A 20,764-nucleotide genomic window follows, 5' to 3' on the forward strand; every position below is an offset into this window, starting at 1 on the left:
ATTTACTCAAAGAAGTTGAAAACATGTCCACACAAAACCCTGCATGTGGACGTTTATGGCAGCTTTATTCATAACTGCCAAAACTTGGAAGCCACCAGGATGTCCTTCAGTAGGTGAATGGATAATGGAATATTATTGGGCACTTAAAAAGAAAAAAAGAGCTATCAAGCCATGAAAAGACTTGGAGGCAACGAAAATGCATATTACTAAATAAAAGAAACTAATCTGAAAAGTTGTATGATTCCAACTACATGATATCCTGGAAAAGGCAAAAACTATGGCGACGGTAAAAAGATCTGTGGTTGCCAGGGGCTGCGGGGGGGCTGGGAGGGAGCACAGAGGATTTTCAGGGCAGTGAAACTATTCTTTTTTTGGGGGGGGATAGGTTCTTTTATTTGGAATAAAAATGTCCAGTTTTGAAAAGAAAAGACGTTATCTTAAAAACTTAAGTCCTCAAACCACAGGTTTCCCCATGACGAGTTGAATTCCTGAACACTGCAGAGGGATTACTGGAGATGTTGATTACTTAAGGCACTAATAGGAAGGCACTGAAGAACAGCAGGGCCAGGCTTCAATCAGGCAAACATGCGCTGCCATGGAGGAATTGCATAGGCTGGCTCTGAAGTTGGCTTCTCCTTTGCTTCTTTTTATTTTGTTAAACTTGTAGCTTTACTTTCCTCAGTTTCTAGAATATCAGTTTCTAGATATTTGGGTTTATGGGTTATCATCATTTTGCTTTATTACCACGTCCCTGATCTGTAACTTCACCCACCCCACTTCCCCTCTATGGACTCCACAGGTGGCTTTTAATGAATTCTGCGTACTTTCTGTTACTGTGTAGTTACAGAGTGACCTGAGAAGTGAAACTCATAAATCGAGTTGACCTAATACCAGGGCTTTGTGCACAGAATCCACCAATCTGCTCAGAGATGGCCTGATCTGAACCACATCCCCCGCCGTGCTCCCTGGCTTCTGCTTAGGGCAGTAGATTTGGGATCAAAGGCACCTTCAGGACTGGACCATCTTCCCGGTGGAGCATTGTGATTTACAGGGCCTCTGGGTCCTCCCCGGGGTGGGCCTCATTATTGGTGGACCTGCTGGTCTCAGGACTTAATGAAGCTCAGGTTGTTGATGTCTCATCACAGAAAGAATTCAGTGAGAGACAAAGTGATAGGTAAGACGTGGACTTATTTAGAGAGAAACACACTCCACAGACAGAGCGTGGGCCATCTCAGAAGGCGAGAAAGGCCAGGGCAGTGAAACGATTCTGTATGATATTATAATGGTGGATACATGTCATCACACATTTGTCCAAGTCCAAACCCATAGGATGTACAACACCAAGAGTGACCCCTACACAGCACTGTAAATCAACTACACTCCAATAAAATCAAAATGAAAAAGAGTGAACCCTAATATAAACCATGGACTTTGGGTGATTAGGATGTGTCAATGTAGGTTCATCAGTCCTGACAACTGTACCTCTCTGGTGCTGATGCTGATAAATGGGGGAGGCTGTGTATGAGTGGGGACAGGGGGTACCTGGGAAATCTCTGTATCATCCTCTCAATTTTGCCATGAACATAAAACTGCTCTAAAAAACGTCTCTACTCTATATATGTATATATATGGTTACTTCTGAGAGAGAAGATTTAGCATAATTTCGATTTTTCCTTTTGCCACTGTCACGTCTCATTTTTCTCCAGTAATCACGTCTCACTTGTGTACTTTTTTCCAGGAACACTGCTTCTCAAGTGGTGAAGCAAAGTGAAGTCTGGAGAAGGGAACACTTGGCCACATACCTAAGAAGCCTCCCTCAATAGATGTCCCATCGTGATCAGATTCAACGCAATATTTCAGCCATGTAACTATGTGAGAAAAGAGTTTCAATCACCTTTGTCGGAGCTGGAGAACTGGATCCCCACCTCGTGGAGGAGATGCTCCGTTTCCTCCAGCCAGGACAGTGACAGGCGCAAGATGTCCAGTGCCACCTTCTGGAGCCCTGAGACAGGTGGGCTCACCTGCAGGTGCTGTAGGAGGTCGACTTCCTTCTTCAGCTCATTGCTAGAGCAAGACATTGTCATGCACGCCTGGAAAGAGATGAGGTCGTGAGGAGCCCGGGCACCATCGCCAGAAATACCACCTGACGGTTGTGACCCACACAGAGCAGTGTTCTTGACGGGCCCGTGAAGCAGGCAGAGCCGTATGTTGGCCGCCCTGTGACGGCCCAGTTTTACTTCCCTTTTTCGGGGGGCGGAAGGAAGGAGGCAGCTTTTATTTCACGTGCACTCTAACTGGGACTCTGGATGGACAAATAGACCCTTTGTTTAGGTATAGGCAATTCCAAAGCCAAATTGCCAAGGACGATTTGGCTGAAAGGAGAAGCAAATTTGGTTACAGAATTCCTGCTGAGATCAACACACAAGCTGGTCATAAAGTGCGGTTTCCTGATTTGAAAGAGTGCTGACAAGCCAACATTTGCCCAGACTCCCCAAATAGTAGCTGCATATTTCCAGAGAAAGCAGAAGCAGCTGCCTGATGTGATAAGCTGGATCCCTGCGTGGGGGCCATGAAGTGGGGGCTCTGCCAGACCCTCTGGTCCAATAAGGGTAAGAGCAGCCTTCCACTGCTGGGACAGAAAAGAAAACTGCAAATAAAGAGCAGAAGGTTTCTTTGGTTTCTCTGGAAATAACACGGGGCTGTTTTTTTTCCCCCGGGGTCTGGGGCCTCCCAAAGGCAGTACTTGGAGTGTGTCGGGCAGCTTCTCCTTGGCCACACCAAGTTCACCTGGGAGGCATTTCTGGAGGTCCTTTGTTTTCTGATCTCAAACAGATTTCTCCAACAAGAGAAAAGGTGGACTAAAAGCAGAGCTGGACAATTTCCTGAACAAGGAGCACAAAAATGAGACACAGGGGACATTTGAGGAATGGAGAAGGGGGCACCTGGCAACTGTCTAAGGATGTCTTCAGCTTCTTGATGTTCTGGGTGATTTCCTCCTCTTTGCAGCTGCTGAGCTGGGTCTCCTTCTGCAGGGTCCGCTTTTGCTGCCAAACGTTGCTATTGTCCTCTGTGACCCTGCTGCTCTTTTCTGGTAACTGGTGAGAAAAAGAAAAAAAAAAGATTTAAAATGCAGGGTGGGGCTTCCCTGGTGGCGCGGTGGTTGGGAGTCTGCCTGCCGATGCAGGGGATGCGGGTTCAAGCCCTGGTCGGGGAAGATCCCACATGCCGCGGAGCAACTGGGCCTGTGAGCCACAACTACCGAGCCTGCGCGTCTGGAGCCTGTGCTCCGCAACAAGAGAGGCCGCGATAGTGAGAGGCCCGCGCACCGCGATGAAGGGTGGCCCCTGCTCGCCGCAACTGGAGAAAGCCCTCGCACAGAAACGAAGACCCAACCCAGCAAAAATTAATTAATTAATTAATTAAAATGCAGGGTGGCTCTGGGGGGAGGGGACCTGGAGGGCTTCAGCTTAAGCTCGGAGGAGGGAGGTCCTGGCGTGTTTTCGGGTTGGCTCTGGAGCGTGGATATTGGCTCTGTCACCGGGGCATGTTTCCCAGGATCAGAGATGGTGTTTTAAGAGCCAAAGGCCTGTCATGTGGCCACGAGTGTGTTCTAGATTCTTCTGCATTCTGGGAGGGATTCATCACACTGAGCCTGATGCTGTGGGCTCCTAAAAAGGAGGTCGTCCGAGAGAAGCCCGTGGTGTGATCTTGTGACCCGCGCGCTGACACCCAGGATTGGAGAGGATAAACGGAAGGATAATAAGGCATCGTTACAGCCAGAGGCCCACCCTCACTGCCATCTGCCACTTCAGGAGGAACGAGCGAGCGAGGACGCACCGTCCATGCTGAGGCCGCTCCTTTCCTCGCGGGGCTAACGGAGGTACACCGTGCGGGTCTGCCGACCAGACACAGTCCTGGGTGGTTTAATTTGATTTTCACAGAAACACTGCAAGGGAGTTTAACTGGCTTTTACTTGAAAAGCCAGGAAATCCCAGAAAATCAAAACAAATCTTTATGGTGTAGCAACAGTGTGAAAATTATGTGCCACCAACAAAAAACAGGAACATATGCTCCCAGTGTCTGGAGCCCCGGGTCCCTGAAGGAGAAAGTGGGGAAGAGAGACGAGCCTGCTGATTGGAGACGGGTTTGTCCTGGAACGGTTTCACGCGTCCGCAGGTGGCCTTGAGGACCTGACCTCTGAAAAGCTCCAGCTGCAGCACAAAGAAAGGGAAGGGGATGAGGTGAGGGGCGCAGCTGCAGCGGCAAGGCTGGGGGAGGCGCCTCCGTCGCTGGGTCTGGGAGAAATCGGTGAGAAGGCTCTGCACGCCTTTAGTGGTCATTATGGGTAATTAACACCTTCACCTCTCACCGGAAGGGGCAGTGCCCACACAAGAGAGGGGGACAGCAGGTTTTAATGACTTTTCAGGTGTGCCCGCCTAACCTAGCCGACGCACACGGTCAGCACACACACGTCTCGGGCTCTCGGAAGAGCCACTTGCTGCCAATTATCCAGTGGGAAGTCCAGGGCCAGGAGCGCTCTTCCGTAATTGCTACGTTGGCACCAGGCTGTGAGATAAACATTGAGGCTGCCAGCCCGGGTAACTCGTGTCATCAGCAAGGGTGCCTGGGGAGAGAAGGAGGAGCTGCCTGCTGCCGTTTTGTGCCTTAGACCTTGTGTCCTGAAGACGACGTCTCCTGTACTCCTCTCCAGGTCCCCGGAGCCTGGTGCAGCGCCTGGCACACAGCAGGCACTCAATAAACGTTCATCGAATGCTTAGAACAGAAACACCTGTCAAGTCAGATGTTCAAAGTCCTCTCCTTCAGTTCAGCCAGTTTTTACTGAGTGCCTCCCTGATGCTGGTGTCTTCATATTACGGATGATGAAACAACACAGTTAAATTAAGTCAGGGCTTCTAGAATGACGAGTTCAAGATGCCCCAGGCTCATGAGACTTGAACGGCAAAGAAGCCCAAGTTTCTCTGGAAATTTCCCAACGTGATGGCCCTTGGCCTGGGTTTTTGGCTCACTGGCAAAATGTGGTCATGAAAGGCTCTAAAACAGAGCCCTGAAGGACCACAAGGGCCACAGAATCAATGAGAACGTGAACAGGTCCTAAGACACAGGAGTCTGCTGCACACCAGGGAGCTCTGGGAAGCCAAGTAGAGGAATTGTGACTCTCCTAAGGACACCTCTGCAGTCATCCTGCCAGAAGCCAGCTGGGTGATTGGAGGGACTCTGGGTCGTCTGCTGGTTTCATGGCCAAGGGAGGGTCCTAGCTCACCCGAGGAAGAGGTTATGCAGAGGGCCCTGTGGGCAATGGCCCGTGTTATCACCAGAGGCGCCCTACAGGACTGCTTGGTGGGGGGTGGGGGTGGGGAGGGACAGGTCCTGCTGGATGGTGGGCTGAGTCCTGTGGTCACTGGCCTGGGGAAGGGCAGGACCTCAGGCCGGGAGCGGGCTGTGGAGACAAGGGGGTGAAGCAGCAAGGCCCAGGCAGCGCAGAGAAGCCTTGTTCGTCCTTTCTCTCTCGAGTCTAGACCTGGAGGAATCTCAGTGTCTCTGAGGGTCTTCCTGCATGACCCCTGGCCAGAGCCATGACCAGGCGCTCGGCAAGTGGCGCAGATCATGCCCTCAAGGCGGGTGTTCGCCGTGGGTGCAGAGTGCCAGCAAGGTGAGGGGTAGCCCAGGTGCATGGAGGGAAGCCCAGGCTGGCGGGCTCTCTGCCTTGCTAAGGGGTCGGCACCCTGCAGGAGAAAGGACACCGGGGGTGATGGTGTGGAAGTTGGTTGAAGAGGCTTTCAAACCTGCCTGAGGGTCAGCATCATCATTTAACTTGTGGGTGCCTCTGAAGTTCAGTGCGTGGGACAAATTCCGGTCACACTGATGGTTCAGGCTTGGATGCTACCAAACTCAAGGGCTTTGGGAGCTGGGCTGGGTGGGACGGAGGGCTCCTTTAAGGATTGTGGTTCTTAACCTTTTTTGGTGGTTTACAAATCCTTCTGAGCATCCAATGAGTGACGAGGTGGACTCACTCTCCCAGAAAAAGAAAAGCACAAACACATACATGCAAAACGTTCTTGGTCCCCCTGGAGCTGTGGCTGCCAGGAGAGGATGCCTTGTGGAGGGGGTCCAAGATGGGCTGCCCTCGGTGGGCTGTGTTCTGGAGGGCCAGTGCCCCGTCTTGGGTTCTCCTTTGCTCTCCCTTAGCCTTTGGTGAAGGCTCGTTTGCATGTTCTGGCCCTCATGTCTGTGCCACGTGTCAGAGGAAGGGCCACTGGGCCATCTTGGGTCAGAGGCCTGGGAAATGGCCCTCTCCCCACCCTGCCCACCTCCACCTGGCATAAGCTGTGGTATTCTGGGTTTTACTTTATTAAGAAAAGTGGCAGGACTTCCCTGGCGCTCCAGTGGTTAAGACTCCATGCAGCCACTGCAGGGGGCACGGGTTCCATCCCTGGTCGGGGAACTAAAATCCTGCAAGCCACGCGGTTCGGCCAAACAAAACAAACAAACAAACAAACAGAAATGTGGCATTTCCCTGGGGACACTGACTGTAGCATCTGTTTGGGGGCCCAGAGGAAGAAAGATCGCTCTAAATGTCAGGACAAAAAATGTGAAGGAGAAAGTGCTAGAAACACCACCGAGGTCAAGAGCTCAAACCCTTCCCAAGAGGGAACTGCACAGCTGGTTCACTGGGGTGGGCCTTGAGCTGGGACTGGCTGCTTGGTCAGGGTCTCAGGCAACAGCAAACACTGGAGTGGGCAGCTTCCCAGAAGGAAAAGCCTCTTTAGTGGAATCCACGGGGACGCGGAAGCCGCACAAAGCCCTGCCCCTGAGATAAGCGGGTGAACTAAGGCAGGCCGTCTTCCTCCTCATTCATCCCTGCCGGCCGCTTGGGTGCGGGATTCCGTGGAGAGCACGGGCCCGTGAAGGGGCTCTGCAGCACGCCTACCTGACCTACTGCCCTTTCCAAATTGGCTTTAATGAGGTTTTCTCTGTTCCTCATTTCTTGCAGCTGAAGCAATTTCCTTCTGGAATCCTCCCGAAGCTTCTCTTCCACCTGAAAGGATGATGAAAGCGTGGGCTTGCTGCTAATGTGATCATCATGCCCTCTGGGGAAACTCTTCTGGGTGGGCTAATGGCAGTGGGGGAGTCCCTGAGGGGTAGGGACAGCTGCAGCCCAGCAGCAGGGGTCACAGGCATGCACAGGGTGGAGGCAAACTCACAGGGAGTTGCCCCCTACGGGAAAGGGCCGAGCTCTGCACCCGGGGCTCAACTATGTTCTACCGCACACTCCCATCCCAGCTCGGTCCCTAACAAGCCGTACGACACTCGGAAAGTTACTTCACTGCTCCGTGACTCAGTGTCCTCATCTGTCAAATGGGGATGATGATACTAGTATCACTGCATAGAGTCATTGTGGGGATTCAGTGTTTGGAATAGTGCTTAAGGGCTCTGTGAGAGTGTTAAGTACTGTTGTAACCTATGAAAGGTGGACGGGAATGTCCGCCGTACAGTCTCGTTCTAATAACTCGTGATGGGTACTTGGAAATGTTATGATTGGGTTTATTATCATAACTGTTTGTCGTTACCACTTTGAGCACACTCACTGGTGGTAACCTCTCTGGAGGCTTGCCAAAGCAATGTCTATTAAGAACTGCAGCCTGAAAAGGAAGGCCTTTAAAGTGGAGAAGCTTGCCTACTTTTCCCCCCTTGCTTGGGTAACAGTCAACGCACGGTAAGCTTGGGAGTGCTCCACGCTACCCTTGGCTGGCCAGTGTAGGCCTCGCAGCTGCTCAATTCTTGGATGCACCTGCTGAGCCCTGGGCCCTGGCACTAACAGGAAATGAGGCAAACACTCGTAAATAAATGGAAAGTTTTTGTGCTGAAACAAATTCACAGGCTGTGTTTTTAGGGATCTGAAGAGGGGGATCACAGGGATGTTATAAAAGACCCAGAAAAGCCCTTAAGAGCTTTCTTCTGAGTAGTGTGGCCCAGTGGAAGAGCCTCTACCCAGCTCCGTTACCTTGGAAAAGTCATCTAAGCTCTCTGGGCCTTAGTTTTCTCCCAGGTCTAAACATGCTCTGACTTCTATTTCAGCAGCCTGTTTCATATGCTGCAAAAGCCAAGTCCAGCCTTGGACTCTGCCCCTGTTTGTGTTCTGCATGAACAGCCCCCGTTCCTGTCCCCAAGCCTCAGAGTCACCTTCAACAGCCGCCCTGCTCCCTCTCTCACACTCAGGGGTCTCATGCCTGTCCTCCAACCCCTCTCAAATGCAAGCTGGACTGTGACAACTGGCCTCCTCGCCTCGAGTTTAGTTTCTTCCAGTGCAATCTTAACGGTACTGTGAGAGTTACCCTGCTATAAGGCAGCTCTGTCCACCAGAACTTTCTGCAACGGTACAGGTACTCTGAGCGAGGCTGTGTTGTCTAATACGGCAGCCACCAGCCACATCTGGGGATCGAGCACTCGAAATGGGGCTGGTGTGGCGGGGGAACTGAATTAAAATTTTATTTAATTTTCATTAATTTCAGTGTAAACAGTAGCATGTGGCTGTTTGCTATGCCAGGGTAACTGAAGTCAGACAAACCTGGAGTCAGACAAAACCGACTGTGCCATTGGGCTAGTTACTTTACTAGTAACTAGTAGCCTTGACTTTCTCATCTGTAAAATGGAGAGGATGATTTCTAGATCACAGCGCTGTTGTAAAGATTAAGAGGTGAAAAGTTCAGGGTAACGCCTAGTACATGAGAAATTGTAACTCTCATTTTCACCCTAATTACTGTCCACGAATGTCATTGCATCAGTCACTTGTTCAGGAGGCTTAGTAGCTCCCCACTGCCTGTGTGGTACAGAGCCCAAGCGCCTGAACTAAGGCAAAACACCAAGCCAGAGATTCAAGAAGCCCCTACGAACTCTGTACGAGGTAAATAAAACTGAATCCACACCTAGATAAACCATAATAAAACTGCTGGAAATCAAGGAAAAAGACAATCTTAAAAGCAACCGGAGAAAAAGACAGATTATGCAAAGGTACAACAGTTAGGCTTACAGATGACTTCTAAATAGAAATAATAGGAGCCACAAGACAATAGTGACATATCTAATGCTGTATCTAATGTGCTGAAAGAAAAGAGTTGCCATTGTAGAATTCAATACGCAGTCAAATGTGTTTTAAGAATGAAGGTTAAATATACATCTCCAGACAGACACACAGGCACATTTGAGAATTTGTCATCAGCAGAGCCACAATGAGGGAAAACATTAAAGGGTATTCTTCAGACACAAGAAAAATGAACCCAGGTGGGTGATCAGAGATGCAGAAAAGACAAGCAACAGTAAGGGTAATGTGTGGATATGATACTGACTATAGAAAAACACTAATAATGTCTTGTGGGGTTTTAACTATCAAGAGGAGTTTAGAAAATGACAGTAATGGCTTATAAATCTGGAGGGGGTAAGTGAAGTTAAGGTGTTTGAAACTCATTGCACTGTCAAGGAGAAGGGCATCATTATCAACTACTATTGCCTCTTGGTAAGTTAAGAATGCAGGGCTTCCCTGGTGGCGCAGCGGTTGAGAGTCTGCCTGCCGATGCAGGGGACATGGGTTCGTGTCCTGGTCCAGGAGGATCCCACATGCCGCAGAGCGGCTGGGCCTGTGAGCCATGGCCACTGAGCCTGTGCGTCCAGAGCCTGTGCTCCACAACGGAAGAGGCCATAACAGTGAGAGGCCCGCGTACCGAAAAAAAAAAAAAAGAATGCACTTTATAGTCTTCAGGATGACTACTAAGAGAATAGTAGAAGAGTGAAAAACTTAATTAATGTGTGATTTTGGTGAGTCAAGGATGAATGCTATTGTCTTACTATGACTAAAAGAATAGTAAAAAAGTGAAATATTTCCAAGCTAATAGAGGGGGAAAGTGGAATAAGAGAAAACCATCCACTCAGAAGGAGGCAAGAAAGGAGAGAAAAAGGAACATACCACAGATGGTACATCTGGTATTGAGCAAGAAGGTAGATTTAAATCCCAGTACACGAGTAATTACATAATATAAATGGACTAAAAGTCAAAGATGGTCAAACTGTATTTTGTAAAAATGATACGCTATTTGAAGGCATATGTCTAAAACTTAAGACAAAAATTGACAGAGAACGTATGAAAAAGATAAGGTATGAAAACTCTAACCAACAGAAAGCCAGTGGTGAACCTAAATGACAAAGGAGACGTTAAGGGAGAAACACTACTAGAGATGAAAAGGGACATTTCATGATGATCTAAAGTTTTGCTCTACAGGAAGTATTAGGATCCTAAATTTATATGTACCTAGTAACACAGCCTCAAAATATATAAAGCAAACATCGTTCATATTAAAAGAAGAAACACACAAATTACAAACATGTTGAGATTTTTAAAAACATTCTCAATGATGGAACAAAAAAACAAAAAAAATCAATATGAGAATTTAAGTTGGAACAACATCATTGGCAAACTTGATTTAATGGATCAATTCTTTCTTAGATAATTTCACAATTAAGATTTGAAGGCAGTCTAGGGTAGTGGTTACACACAGGAGCTTTGGAGTCAGGCAGACCTGGATTCAAGTTCTGCCACAACTACTTTATGCAAGTGAACTTGGATAACTTCCTTCACCTCTGTGAGCCTCAGTTTTCCCGACTGTAAAGTGGGGTTAATACCAGTATAGACCGCATGGGGTCATTGTGAGGATGAACAGAGATGATGCAGGTGGAGTGCTGGCCCCAGAGTGGTTCCCAGGCCGACCTGTCCCTGCCATACCTTGCTCTTTTCCCGCAGCGTCATAGAGATCAGGCTCTGCTCGGTACTGCTCCTTTTCAGCTCCACCCTGAGCTTCCTCATTTCTTTTTCCATGTCATGGATTTGCTGAAAGAGTTCCAACAACAGGGAAGTCAACTTCACAACTCATTTCATCCGGTTCATTAAGGCAGAAACCTAGTCTGGGATTCGCTTCATTCCTTCCCTTGGGGGACAATTCCACATCTTTGAGGCAAAGTAGACTTTCTTTCAACGGATGCAATGAAAGGGCTGGGTGAGGGAAAATTTGAGTTTCTTTTGAAGATCAGCATGGATCCTGGATTAAACAGTACAAGATACCTATCCACTCATTAGAATCTCTTTCCTTGGGGTATATTTTTGAGTTCAATCTAAATAAGGGCTGTTTGGAAGACACAATGGGCACAGTTTGGAAGAAAAGAACAATGACATTTTTCTTTTTTCTCATTTGAGGCAGAGAAGTGTGCTCCTGACAGAGAGAAGAACACACGTCTCCTCCCCCTGTCCCAGGCACCGGGCTTCCCAACGGATGGAAAACGTATGCCTGGTGATGTGCACGAGGGTTCGGGCCGGTACAGGGGGTGAACATTTACATTGAGTGGTCATCTTTTCATTGTATTCATTTTTTTTTTTTTTTTTTTTTTTTTTTCTTTTTGCGGCACGCGGGCCTCTCACTGCTGTGGCCTCTCCCGCTGCGGAGCACAGGCTCCGGACGCGCAGGCCCAGCGGCCACGGCTCACGGGCCCAGCCGCTCCGCGGCATATGGGATCCTCCCAGACCGGGGCACGAACCCGTATCCCCTGCATCGGCAGGCGGACTCCCAACCACTGCGCCACCAGGGAGGCCCCATTGTATTCATTTTTATGTTCACCTTCCATACAAGGCCAGTGATACATTTGCTTTTTATTTTGTTTTTATGAATTGTTGTAAAATTGAATGTATTTAAGTAAAAATACTTCAAGAAGAGTTGTGTTAATAACAGTGCTCAGGGCTGTGATAAAACTTGTGACAGTGGATCATGAAAGTCTGGGCATCACAAGTCCAGGGGTAGGGACCACGGTGAATTTCTAGCAGCATATGGTGGCCACCTCCCGTCCCTTTCCCCAGGGGAAACCTGATGAGGGGCCTTGAGCCAACTGCCCAGAAAATCTGGGGAGAGTGTGTTTTCCATGGTCTTTTCACCCATCTCTTTGAGGCCAGCAAATCAAAGCATTAACACACAAACACCCAGAAAGCCCCAGAGCTTGTGCTAGCTAATGGGCCAAGGAACCCCTCCAAAACCCTCAAGGCCACAATCTAGGCTTTCAGTGGACACCTAGGGGTCAGGAGGTTCAATGCACGGTTTTGCAGAGTTTTAACTCTTTCTCTTGGGCTTCCCACTTCTCCTTCTGGGCATCTTCCTTCTGTAACTCTTCTTTCAGCACTGAGCACTGTGGAGAAAAAGGACAAGGCCACGGGGGCTTGGCTGGGGGTCCCAAGTAATTGTGTTCACGCCCAGGAGTGTTTCCTGCTGTATAACGCAATCACACCTCTGAATTCTGAGAGGCGAGACCATTTGTGTGATGGGAGCACGGGATCCTGCAGTCGTTCCCAGTTCACCCCTCTCATGAGTTCTGAGGAATAGAGCGTCTAAATTCCTCTTCAAAAGCCAGCAAACTTCACTGCAGGGGAAATCCAGCTTTGTAGAGTCTGGGGACTTAGGGTGCAGGAATTGGGATGTTTTCACGCTGTGAACGGTGAGGGTGGAGGGGGCCGAGGCAGTGAGCTGGGGTCCATCTTAGGGCTCTTGTGCAGGTTGCATCTCAAAGACACAACTGCCCCGACTGGTGTGGAGGGGTAAACGGAGCTGTCTTGCCCGAGGGCGGCTTGGCAACAGGCATTAAGGGCATAAGGATGGATGTGCCTTCTTTTGACCCAGCAATTCCCACTTTAGGAATGTACCTTAAGGACAATGACTGGAGAAATAAGTAAATCTGTAGTTTCAAGGATGCTCTTCACAGAATTGTCAGTAACAGTGGAAGAAAAAAAAAAAGAGGAAACAACCCAAGTGTTGTTTAGAACAGCAGACCACTTTATAACACTGGGTACATCCAGGAGAAAGTATGTAGCTTTTAAGACGAATGATAAGAGCGTTGATTTATTAGCACGGGAAAATAGTAAGTATTTAAAAATTTAAAAAATGTGCATAGTATAAATTCACTATAAAATGATTGATTGATTGATTTCTAGGCAATATATAGAAACAAGACTGGAAGAACATACATGAAAATATTAACACTGATTTCTCAAGGTAGCATTTCCTCTCCTCTCTTTTTATTTTTTCTTCTCAATGTCATCTACTTATTTTTCTAAAATTAACACATATGATATATGTCATTAAAAAAAAGGCATCTCAAATGTTCACAAGAGCAGTATCCTTGGTGGTGACGAGCCCTTGTGCTATTGGCCAGCACAGTCTAGAGGAGAAGGGCCCTCATTCCAAGGTCAACGAGGAAGGGGAAATGGGGACATAAATCATCCAAATGCACTTCAGGAGGTAGAAGAGCCAAGCAGGTGCTGTCTTTGCAGATTCCTTCTACTTAGCACCAGCTCTGCATCCCCTTCCCGTCCCCAACACACACACACACACACACACACACACACACACACACACACACACACACACCCCCCACATTAAACAGCTATAGCACATGCCTGGGAAGACACCCTGCTTGGGAGAAACGAATGCAGAGGGCTTGGCCAGGCAGCCGACCTCAGGCAGAGGCAGAAGAGCACAACTAAAACCAGCCTCCCACTTCTCGGAAAACGATTTTGTCATCCCCATTTCACACATGGGGAAATGGAGGCCAAATAAGTTACAATAAAAGAAAGCTCTGGGATGGGACCCTGGTCTGTCTGATCCCAAAGCTCATGCAGTGCCTTTCACCAGCTCCAAACTGGGTATGGTACTACGTTCCAGGTGTTACTTACTGTGCCTTTTCCTTGGAACCTCAAGATCTGTTCTCACCCCAGCCCCATGCAGACCTAGCTATCGGGTAGCCTCTGGGAATCTCTGAGTTGCCACCTGAGATGAAAGCTTTGAGGTTTTACCTTGACTCACAGAAACAGGCACATCATGCAAATACTGAGAAATCTTATCCTATAGGGGCAGGATTCTAAAGTTAGCATTGAAGGCAAGATTTGCAAATAGTCAGTTACATGTAAAAAGCTCTTTGCTTGCCTACCACGTTCATCTTCCATAGAGACATTCTACACACTAAAGTCTAAGGAAGGAATGAGCGTCTGCGTGTTTGCATCTAGATCTTCAGACGTTCTGCTGTGAAGACAGTTATGAGAACCAGCGGTGCTGGGACCACGATGCAGCCGTGTGGTCATCCGTGCTCACAGAGAGATCGTATTCTGTTTAATGTTAAACTTTGCAATGGCAGTATATGCTCATAGGTGGGTTTGTTGCTGGGATTAAACAAACTCATTTATAATAGGGGTTAGAAAATGTTTGCTGGATTTGAAAATCTATTATGCTTATTCTGAGCCACATACACGCTGTCCTTTGAAAGGCTTCAGAGAAGTTGGCCACCTGCCCAGCATCTACCCTCCCTGTGTCCTTGGGCACTGGCCTCATCTCACCACCGTGTGTCATGTGACTCCACTGTGTCTGCTTTTCGCAGCTACAATTTGCTGATGACCCGACACTCACTCTGGAGCTGAGGGCTTCGAGCTGGTGATCCTTTTCTTTGTTCTCACTTTTCAGTTGATTCACCTCCTGTTGTAGTTGTTGAACTTGACCATCCTTTACTAACACGTCTCTTTGCAAAGATGACACCATCTCTGTAAAAGAACCAAACCAAACCAAAACAAAAGACTCATGGAGGTGAAAGAGGCAGGAAGGATTATTGGCAACACCATGGCTGTCAGCCAACGTTTGGACAAGACTTTCCAAGCCCGGGCCACCACCGGTGCCCTCCTAGGACTGGGGAGGCTTTTTCCAAGGGTCCCAGAGCAGGAATGGGAATGAGAGCAAAGTCCACGGAACAGGGTTTGAGGCTTCAGTGAGAATGAGGGGCAGTCAGCACCAGCGAGAGGAGAAGCCTTTGGGGGCCTCTTGTGGGCACAGGCCAGGCAAAGCCGGGAGGAAAGGCCACACCATGGGCCTGGGGAACAAAGGCCCAGCACAGGGAAGGTCCAGGAATTCTTCTCCAGAGGCCAGGACACGGGCGTGTGGCAGAGGGCACTGCTGGACACTATTGATGGGGTGGTTGGTTGGTTTCTCAGTCCTCTGAGTTTGGACCCCTCTCTACCACTTATTAGCTTGGTGGTCTTGGACAAGCTATTTCACCTCCCACTGTCTGTCCTACACAGAGTTATTGTAAGCGTCAAATGAGACGGTATGCCCCAAGAACACAAAGTGGCTAAATTATGTTTGTTCCATGGCGCCTATTATTTTTCTCGGCAGCCAGCTTCCAAAATGGCCCCAATGATCCCTACCACCTAGAATTCATGCCCTGGTTAGCCCCTCCCACCCTGAATAGGGCTGCCATGGGTCACCAATATGATACTGTGGAAATGACGGACTGTTTCCTCTCAGGCTGGGTCATAAAAGACACTGTGGCCTCCTCTTTGCTCTCTCTCCAATCACTCACTCTGGGGGAAGCCAACTGCTGTGTCGTGACGACACTCAAGCAGCCCTAGAGAGAAGCATGTGTGCTGAGGGACTAAGGCCTCCAGCCAATAGCCACATGAGCAGCCATTCTGAAGGGGGATCCTCCGGCTCCCCCCGAGGCTTTAGATGACATGACTGATGCCCCAGCCGACATCTTGCCTGCAACTCATGAGAACTAAGTCACCCCCCCTCAAATTCCTGAACTACAGAAACTGGAGGAGATAATAAATATTGGTTGGGGTTTTATCCATTACATTTTGGGGTAACTTGTTATGCAGCAATAGATAACTCCTCCATTACTGTAGTATCATTTTTTTAACATCTTTATTGGAGTATAATTGCTTTACAATGGTGTTTTAGTTTCTGCTTTATAACCAAGTGAATCAGTTATGCATATACATATCTCCCCATATCTCTTCCCTCTTGCATTGTAGTATCATTTTGAATAAAAGTGGGAAGAAGGGTGCATAAATGCAGTGGTATTGGGTTATCTCCTACGGTTCTTTTCTTGAAAGAACATCAGGCCCAGTTTTAGTGGTAGGTATCAATCAAGAATGTCTATGAAATAAAGCACAAAATGCTCCAGAATTTCATTTTAAAAATGAGCTTTGCCTCCAGGACAGAGTTCAGTTACTTGGAAATCCCTCTGGGGCTTGCCACACTTTGAGTGGGTCCAGCCCATCTCAAGCGTTATCCCAACCCAGGCCTGTCCGACTCCCTGATCGGAGAAGGTGGGATCTGAGACAGGCTTGATGCTTGGATGAGGTTTCACTGGCCGACATACGGGAGGAAGGTGAGGACCAGCGAGTTCATCCTTCCATTCCTGGTGCCCAGAACAGCACCTAGCCTGGGGGAGGTGCTCAGAAAACATCTGAGGACATCCCAAGTGAGGGAGGAGCATAAGCAGAGACCTGGGGGCAGCAGGGGGTGGGTGTGGGTGTGATTAAGTTGCAGAGTGAGGCAGAAGAAAAGCACAGATTCATACAGAGATGGGGATTCACGTGCGACTCAATGCTATGCCTGGCTTCTACAGCTGTGGGCATGTTTCCTGCTACGCACTGGCTGCTTTCAGAGTGATGTGCCCCTGCGAGGCTCACTGCCTCCTCCCTGTCACCTGCTTCTCTCTCTCCCCTCGTCTGTGAGTGGCCCCATCCTCTTCAGGTCTCTAGACGTGTCAGTTTCTGCTTAAAAACCTCCACTGGATTCCCAACACCCTTGGAATAAAAACCCAGACCCCCCCGACCCTGCCCAGCCCCACAATCCCCTGTTCACTCCACGCAGGCTCGCTTGCCCTTGGCTTGTCCTTGCCCACCTGAAACAGGTCCTCTCTAAAAGAAGGACATAGCGGTGGAGGATACAACATGAACTGGTTAGAATCGGCTAGGTCCAAGGGGGCGTAAGATTCGACTTCCAGGGGAACTGGAGCCCCATTACAGGCTCATTGTAACACATGAGCGAAATGACACAGCCATCAGCACCAGGACTGTTCCGAGGCTGACCATAAAGGTCAAAAAGTGGGTGGTGGGGCTTCCCTGGTGGCGCGGTGGTTGAGAGTCCGCCTGCCGATGCAGGGGACACAGGTTCGTGCCCCGGTCCGGGAAGATCCCACATGCTGCGTAGCGGCTGGGCCCGTGAGCCATGGCTGCTGAGCCTGCACGTCCGGAGCCTGTGCTCCGCAATGGGAGAGGCCACAACTGTGAGAGGCCCGCGTACAGGAAAAAAAAAAAAAAAAGTGGGTGTTGGCCCAATTCCTGGAAATCCCCGCCCCTTCCCCAAAATATTAGAGTTGTCCCAATCCTCCCACTCTTTAGCCTATAAAATTACCCAGCCCATAAAAACTAACTGCCCCATATTTGGGGGTCTCTAGCCTTCTGAAATGGCCCACACTCTGTCTGTGGAGTGTGTTTCTCTCTAAAGAAATCCACTTCTTACTTTGTCTCTCACTGAATTCTTTCTGCATGAGACATAAAGAACCTGAGCTTTATTAAGTCCCGAGACCAGATGCATGATCTCGATTAAAAGATAGTGGGTTCTGAGTGGGTTCGAGTCCCAGCCCACGGGTTCAAGTCCCACCTGAGTTCCATGGTTGCACACCCACTAAGCTGGTCCCCCTTGGCCTCCCCCCTTGAAGCGCTGGCCACCACGACACACAGTTTATTTTCTCCACAGCAGCACTGCTCTCTGAAGTGGGCTTGTTTATTCATCCGTTTACTTTTATTGTCTGTCACCCCCTCCCAAATCTGTGAGTACAGGAATCTGACTGTCTTTTTTGGCTCTCCCTCCCCGGAGCCTGGAACGGGGCCTGACACCTAGTAGGAGCTCAAGAAACATGTGGAAGCAATGAAGGAATCCAGGGAATCAAAGCTCAGCCACAGCTGTGCGTTGGCTGCCCCTCTCCCAACCCAAGCCCTTTATCAGGGAACCACCTCTGATAAAATTAGAAAATGGTTTCCCTTGGGCCCAAGTGCACTCGGCTGAAATGGGTGAGACCATGGGTGCCTTAAAGGAGTGACCCCAGTTTGTCCATGCTCTAGTTTGCACTCAGGCTGCTTTGTGGAACCACCCAAGCCACAAGGCGACCTGTGTTCTCCCTGGTGGGGCCAGTGCTCAGGAGACCTTGTAGCCAAGAGATACCATTCTCTCAAATATTTACCAGGCCCTGCCCTCGGAACTGGGTGGCAAGAAACCTCCACTGAGGGAGAACTCTAATGCACCGACACGGGTGATCCCTGAGGCTGCACCCAGGTCACGGGCACAGGTGCGCTGGTTGACTGGTGATGTCTGCAGGGGGAGGGCAGAAGCTCTGGGGCCTGAATGCACAAGGGCCTCACCTGACGTGATGGCGGCCTCCCTCCTTAAGTTCTCGGCCTCGTGCTTCAGGGAGGTGATTTCTAAGTTTCTCTCAGACAGGGTCTGGCTCAGCACCTGGTTGTAGCCTTGCTGTAGGGCACTGATCTGTGGAAGGAGGCAACACACAGTCAGAGGGGGCCAGCCAGGCCTGCAGGACACGCCGGTACTTCTCCAACGTTGGGCAAAGAGTCGGGTTGATCTTGGATCGGGGTGTTGGGGAAACCAAGGTTTTCCGTTGTCACTAGTGGAAGGGGCAGGAGGGGGCCTGTTCCTTCAGTGACCACCATGTCATCGGTCCTCGAGACACGGACCTTATCTTTGTGGCCACCCAGGGGCTCGGGTGCTGCTGTCTTCCTATGACCTGTGGATTTTCAGCCATAAATAGACCAGCTGTTGGTTCCAGATCATCCAGCACTGACTGGATGCACAGCAAAGTTCAAGAGCCGGGAGCAGGTTATGAAATGAATTCCCTCTAATGAGAATAGAGGGTAGTTTATACCTCACAGAACACTCCAGAGTTTACAAAGCCCATTCACACATGCTACACTGATACTCGTCACAGCGTTGCTGAAGGCTGACGTTCCCATTAATGTGCCCATTTTGCAAGGGAGCCAGGTTGAGACTCAGAGAGGCGAGGCCCCCTGCTCGGCATCACGTGGCTGGTCAGACGTGCAGTCTGATTCAAACCCAGTCTTTAGTTGCCTGGTTCCTCCTTCCCAGGTGGCTCTAGGAATGAGCGTGAGAAGTTGGAGGCTGTAAAGCATGGCATGGACTCGGGAGCCGGACTGTGGCCTTCAAGTCCTGCCTCTGCCAGTTAATGGGCTTTGGGAACACAAGGAGGACACCATATTCTGTTTCCTTTTGTTCAGTCTGTATGCGGGGTGATGGTAGTCCCAACCTGATAGGATTGTTAGAAGTATTTTAATAAGTTAACATGTGTACAAGTGCTCAGATCATGCCTGGCACACGGCACAGGGGGATGAGCTGTGACGGTCCTCTCCTCTACCTACCACGGGGTGTTGTTTTTTTTTTTTTTTTTGCGGCACGCAGGCCTCTCACTGTTGTGGCCTCTCCCTTTGTGGAGCACAGGCTCCGGACGCGCAGGCTCAGCTGCCGTGGCTCACGGGCCCAGCCGCTCCATGGCATGTGGGATCTTCCCGGACCGGGGCACGAACCCATGTCCCCTGCATCGGCAGGCGGACTCTCAACCACTGCGCCACCAGGTAAGCCCTCACGGGGTGTTTTAGCTTCAGCTTCCCTCGTGCGTCTCTGGGGAAGATAGTTGGTAATCTTTATGTGTGCATTTGTAAGCCTTGCCAGGCTCACTTAAACGCCAGTGTGGTTGTTATTAAGAGGAAATACAAGGGCTTCCTTGGTGGTGCAGTGGTTGAGAGTCTGCCTGCTGATGGAGGGGACACGTGCTCATGTCCCGGTCTGGGAAGATCCCACATGCCGCGGAGTGGCTGGGCCCGTAGCCATGGCCCCTGAGCCTGCGCGTCCGGAGCCTGTGCTCCGCACTGGGAGAGACCACAACAGTGAGAGGCATGCGTACCACAAAAAAAAAAAAAAAAAAAAGAGGAAATACAGGAATCGTGGGTGGGAGCACCACAGGCCGGCTCTATCTATGGCTGCTGTGAGCACCCTCTAAATCCATGGATCAGAGCCCCCTCAAGGGCCGGTCCCTCTCCAGGGGTCTAGGTCTACACGTGGGGTGCGGAAGGCTCTCCATCAAATGCAACGTTGGTAAGGGCCCGAAAGTAGCTGCCAGGCCTCGGCCTCCACAGAGCAGGTACCCGAGAGGCCGGGAAAGAGAGCTGGGCCCAGAACCCCCTCCCTCTCGGTCTGATGTGGCCAGACTGCTTGTTCTGAGTGGCCAGGACTTTCCCAACTCAAGGTGCACTGTGGGCCTTTGCCCTGTGATTTTTCAGATGTCAGGCCTCAGTACTCCCTCAGGGACCCGTTTACTGGGGCATAAATGCCACGCAATCCGTAGACAGGACAAGAGCTAGCTTGTTTTGCTTTTCTTTTTTTTTTTTTTTGCAGTACGCGGGCCTCTCACTGTTGTGGCCTCTCCCGTTGTGGGGCGCAGGCTCCGGACGCACAGGCTCAGCGACCATGGCCCACGGGCCCAGCCGCTCTGCGGCATGTGGGATCTTCCCGAACTGGGGCACGAACCTGCGTCCCCTGCATCGGCAAGCGGACTCTCAACCACTGCACCACAAGGGAAGCCCCACTAGCTTATTCTGATAGATCAAAATGGAAGTGACAAGGAGAAGGGTGCAGTTTCTTTTCTTTTTTTAAAAATAAATTTATTTATTTTTGGTTGCGTTGGGTCTTTGTTGCGGTGCACAGGCTTATTGCAGCGCCTTCTCTTGTTGCAGAGCATGGGCTCTAAGTACACGGGCTTCAGTAGTTGTGGCACGAGGGACTCAGTAGTTGTGGCGCAC

The 20,764-nt window shown here is 49.8% G+C and overlaps 2 protein-coding genes across 2 annotated transcripts in view; both read right to left on the bottom strand.

Moving 5' to 3' along the window:
* LOC309808862 (forkhead-associated domain-containing protein 1-like) overlaps nucleotides 1-20,764 on the bottom strand; it is a gene marked incomplete at both ends in the record, with an annotated part of 196,741 nt that overhangs the window by 22,169 nt on the left and 153,808 nt on the right. The window lies entirely within an intron of this gene.
* LOC309808040 (forkhead-associated domain-containing protein 1-like) overlaps nucleotides 1-20,764 on the bottom strand; it is a gene marked incomplete at both ends in the record, with an annotated part of 99,418 nt that overhangs the window by 20,890 nt on the left and 57,764 nt on the right. Inside the window, 8 exons of the mRNA XM_082628051.1 lie at nucleotides 1,893-2,090; nucleotides 2,943-3,095; nucleotides 4,128-4,211; nucleotides 6,950-7,057; nucleotides 10,793-10,897; nucleotides 12,148-12,237; nucleotides 14,505-14,635; nucleotides 18,299-18,422. Of these exons, the coding sequence (XP_082484177.1) occupies nucleotides 1,893-2,090; nucleotides 2,943-3,095; nucleotides 4,128-4,211; nucleotides 6,950-7,057; nucleotides 10,793-10,897; nucleotides 12,148-12,237; nucleotides 14,505-14,635; nucleotides 18,299-18,422 (993 nt within the window). The remainder of the gene's footprint in view (nucleotides 1-1,892; nucleotides 2,091-2,942; nucleotides 3,096-4,127; nucleotides 4,212-6,949; nucleotides 7,058-10,792; nucleotides 10,898-12,147; nucleotides 12,238-14,504; nucleotides 14,636-18,298; nucleotides 18,423-20,764) is intronic.

Source organism: Mesoplodon mirus (genome assembly GCF_964341445.2).
Source record: "Mesoplodon mirus genome assembly, chromosome: 7".
In the NCBI taxonomy this organism is placed as follows: Eukaryota; Metazoa; Chordata; class Mammalia; order Artiodactyla; family Ziphiidae; genus Mesoplodon; species Mesoplodon mirus.